Source organism: Diabrotica virgifera, chromosome 9 (genome assembly GCF_917563875.1).
Source record: "Diabrotica virgifera virgifera chromosome 9, PGI_DIABVI_V3a".
NCBI classification, from domain to species: domain Eukaryota; kingdom Metazoa; phylum Arthropoda; class Insecta; order Coleoptera; family Chrysomelidae; genus Diabrotica; species Diabrotica virgifera.
The window spans coordinates 135,014,952-135,019,621 of record NC_065451.1 but is presented as its reverse complement, the minus strand read 5'-3'; the positions used below and the strand labels follow the sequence as shown (position 1 = coordinate 135,019,621).

At 30.0% G+C, this 4,670-nt stretch overlaps 1 protein-coding gene across 1 annotated transcript; it reads left to right on the top strand.

The window, feature by feature from the left end:
• The first annotated feature begins 1,051 nt into the window (after window positions 1-1,051).
• Window positions 1,052-3,323, top strand: LOC126891406 (uncharacterized). Its single transcript, XM_050660579.1, has 2 exons — window positions 1,052-1,502; window positions 2,997-3,323. The coding sequence occupies exons 1-2, from the start codon at window positions 1,293-1,295 to the stop codon at window positions 3,321-3,323; spliced, it is 537 nt and encodes a 178-aa protein (XP_050516536.1). The 5' UTR covers window positions 1,052-1,292.
• Window positions 3,324-4,670: the final 1,347 nt, after the last annotated feature.

Sequence of the window (4,670 nt, the reverse complement as noted above, 5' to 3'; positions counted from 1 at the left end):
CTCCTAGAACAACTAAACAACAAAAGGAATTCTTAATTTCCTTTCTAGAAGAAAATAAAATTCTAACGACAACAAAGTTTCACCCAAATGACCTGGGAAAAATAAACACCATGTGGGAAAGGCTGACTGCCGACTTAAACAAAATGGGGCCGTCCAAGACTATAAAGGGATGGAAGGATGTAAGTATAACTGAATAATATAATATACTTATAGAAATGAATGTGTATATATAAATAAGACAGGACATGTTTATTCTCTTCAGTATTATACCGGGTGTCCACTTATATTTTCCCCCATTTTAACTGCCTATAACTTCTAAACGGTTCAAGATAGAAATATGCGGTTTTCGCAGAAATGTTTTATTTTAGTAAAAGTTTTGTCTGAATGGATTGAATTTTTTATATCGCTTTCAAATACGAAATAAAAAATGGCGGATTTTTGAAAAAAACTTTGTTGACTTTTTTTTAATGGAACACCCAGTATATTTTTTTGTAAATTGAAAGAAAGGTCATTCACCTATCCAGCGAAATAAAGTTTTTTAAAATCGGTTGTCAAATCACTGAGTAATTAATTTTTAAAATGAGAGGTGCAACGTGGATATCCCATACCTAAATAACATAACTGAGCAAAATGATATTATGTTACGTGACTTCCACATTGCATCTCTCATTTTAAAAATTAATTACTCAGTGATTTGACAACCGATTTTGAAAAACTTTATATCGCTGGAAAGGTGAATGACCTTTCTTTCAATTTACAAAAAAATATACTGGGTGTTCCATTAAAAAAAAGTCAACAAAGTTTTTTTCTAAATTCGCCATTTTTTATTTCGTATTTGAAAGCGATATAAAAAATTCCATCCATTCAGACAAAACTTTTACTAAAATAAAACATTTCAGTGAAAACCGCATATTTCTATCTTGAGCCGTTTAGAAGTTATAGGCAGTTAAAATGGGGGAAAATATAAGTGGACACCCGGTATATTATGAGAAGCAAGTATGCACCACATGACTATTATAAGTCAAAAGGGTATTTTGTGGCCACGAGGTGCATAAGTGTTTTTAAATAATTCGAAATACAACGTAATAATTACAATGTAAGAAATACAACGTAAGAATTTGGACCTAAACAAAAATTTAAAATGCATAAACTAATACTTGTAAATAATTTTAATATTTTCACCCATTCAACCTTTTTTACTATGCATTGTGAAGTTATTCTTCTGGAAAAAAGCAAAACATGTTATGTTTTATATACATTTATAGACTTAATTAGATGTAAGCTCAAATTTAATGCAGGAATACAATTTTCAGACAATTTCGGAGATGAAAACAAAAATAAAGAGGCGTGTCAGAGAAGTTAGGTATGGATACCAGGGAACTGGAGGAGGTGGTGGCATAAAACCCTTAACTCCTGTTGAAGAGAGGTTGTTGGCACTGTTGGTGTCTGAGGTATCCATTGAAGGAGCTCAACTGGCAAAAGCTGGAGTTGAAATGATAGACGTAAGTTCTTTATCAGTAAATTAGTACTATCAAAATGTGATTCGTTTACATTAACAATATTTTATAATATTGTTATGTCAAATCGATATAACATTTTAAAAAAAATGACTTCTATGTTAATATTAGAATGAAATATTTTATTTATATAAATATTATAATTATTATGGTATTAATACATATCAACACCTTGGCTGTGTCATAACGCACTGTGTGCAAATAGTCACTACAGGATATTATATGCCTCGTAACGCACTTAACGTAAATTTATAAGTATCTCTAAATTGTATTTCCAAAAAGTCAATGAAGTGAATACTTTATTTTCTATATACAGGGTGTCCCAAAAAGATTGGTCATAAATTATACCACAAATTCTGGGGTCAAAAATAGGTTGATTGAACCTCACTTACCTATAAATAATAGTGCACACAAAAAAAAATACAGCCCTTTGAAGTTCGATTTTTTTTTCGACAAAATGAAAATCGATTTTTTTCTCATATATCGAAATCTTTTAGAGATTTTTTATTAAAAATGGACATGTGGAATTCTTATGGCAGCAACATATTTAAAAAAAATTAAAGTGCAATTTGTGCACCCCATTAAAATTTTATGGGGGTTTTGTTCACTCAAACCGCCCAAACTTTTGTGTATGTTGCAATGAATTTATTATTGTGGCACCATTAGTTAAACACAATATTTTTAAACCTTTTTGCCTTTTAGTACTTTTTCGATAAGCCAGTGTTTATCGAGATATTTTGAATATTTGTCGAATCCACCACATAATATGGTTTAGTACGATTATAGGCACCTGTTAATAATCTGAAAATGTATTTATAATTTACATTTTTAGGTGTATTTTGAAAAAGAAGCCACATCTCTTTAAAAGGTGACTTACCAAAAAAGACTAAATGGCAAAAAGTTTTAAAAACACTGTGTTTAACTAATGGTACCACAATATTTTAATTGTAACATACACAAACATTTGGGGGGTTTAAAGGAACAAAACCCCCATAATATTTTTATGTAAACATATTAAAAACGAAGCCGCATCTCGATAACAACTGCCTTATCAAAAAAATACTAAGTGGCAAAAAAGTTTTTAAAACATTGTGTTTAACTAGTAGTACCACAATAATGAATTAATTGAAAAATACACAAAAGTTTGGGGGGTTTAGGGGAACAAAACCCTCATAACATTTTTGTGGGGTGGACAAATTTCACTATAATTTTGTTTTAAAATGTTCCTGTCATAAGAATGCCACATGTTTATTTTCAATAAAATATCTCTAATAGTTTTCGATAAATTGAAAAAATCAATTTTCATTTTGTAGCTTCATTGAACTGTAACTTTTTTGATGAGCACATTAGTACTAATGTAAGTTAAGTTCAATCGACCTATTTTTGACTAAAGAATTGTTGGTATAATTTATGACCAATCTTTTCGGAACACCCTGTATATTATATGTATTTTAATTTGCTTTTTTTCACTCTTTATAGGAATCATTTGAAACACCAATTGACATAGAAATAATAGAAGTGGAACAACAACCTTCCACTTCTCCGCTTCACCATGTACCTCCGCCTAGACCTTCTTCAACTGAGTCAACTATCACAAATCCAGTGACTCAGCCACAGCCCAAAAAAGCAAAAACAGTTGGAACATCCGCAAGAAGAGGGTCTAGAAGAACTCCTCCTCGAGGTCGAAATAGAGTGTCATCGGCCATGGAGGTACATTACAGGCAGTTGGCAAACCTTGCCATGTCCAATTATGCCATTGCGTCGGCCATAAACAGATTAGCCAGGGCCATTGCAGCCAGAAGATAATTATGCAATGCATTTATGCAATTATGTAAATATAAATAAATAATTTTTTTATCATTTGTTTTTCTTACATTTTGTGTACCTCCTTAGACTGTGTATAATAGGCAAAAAATAAACAAGTAGAGTTATAAAACAAAATATATTAATTTAATTTATTTGACATCAAAACCCTTTTATGTATGTAATATATATCAATTTTTTATAGTTAATCTTTTATACATAAAATTTTTTTACAGTTAACTGAATATTAATACAACCTATACTAATTTTAAAAATACAAAATCCATATGATAAAATACATATTGGATGGAATACATTAAACGTAGTACCTGCTATTGCTTCAAGTATGTACTACATTTTTGAAGATTTTACTACACTTACAAAGCATTTCTAATCATTACTATAATTAGAAATGCTTTGTAAGTGTAGTAAAATCTTCAAAAATGTAATACTTACTTGAAGTATTAGCAGGTAGTACGTTTTATGCATTGCACCCATTGTTCTGAAGCTATTTTTTGTAGCATCTTATACAAATTACTAGTTTAGTTGGAAAAAAGCCACAATTCTAGTTTGAATGAACTATCTTTTAAGTAAGTCAGTCATCTATTTTTTCTTCTTGTAGTTCCATGATCGTTAAAGATTGTTGGATATCATGTCGCTATAGTGACTTTATTGACAGCAGCTCTGAATAACAATGTAGTCGATAAGACCTCCTCATTTCTAACTCTGCCATCTACTTTAAAATGAAAAATATATGTCTGAATTGACAAAATGAGCAAGTCAGATAAAAATAAATTAGCAGAAGAATTTTTTACCAAGCAACAAAAAACAGAGTATGTTTAATTTATTAATGTTTTGTTTTTTAAAAACAATTTTGGAAGTGGAAATCGAAACATTAATAAACTTAATTACAAATTAAAATTGTTGCTTATTCTCTACTAAAATAATAAATTACATAAAAATACAAATTAATGACTGGAGAAGTTATAAGCAGTTAAATAATGTGAAACATAGAATTCATTTCCACTTCTGTGAAGTCTAGCTAAAGGACTATATTATACACATAGTTTTAAGCACGAAATGCCATCTGAAACAACCTGTTCCTTGTGCATAAATTTCACACCCTTGGACCAAGCAATTCCAGAATATAAGAACAATCCATAAGACCATTCAAAACCTCATATACAAATATGTGATACATGTCAATATAGAATATTGACCCTTAACCTAAATGAGGTTTAGATCTTGACTCTGTAACATCAATTTCCAAAAACAAACTTTTAAAAACCTTTTCTGCCTGCTTTTTAAACTGGTAACTAGGTGACTGTACAATAAATATATTATACACGG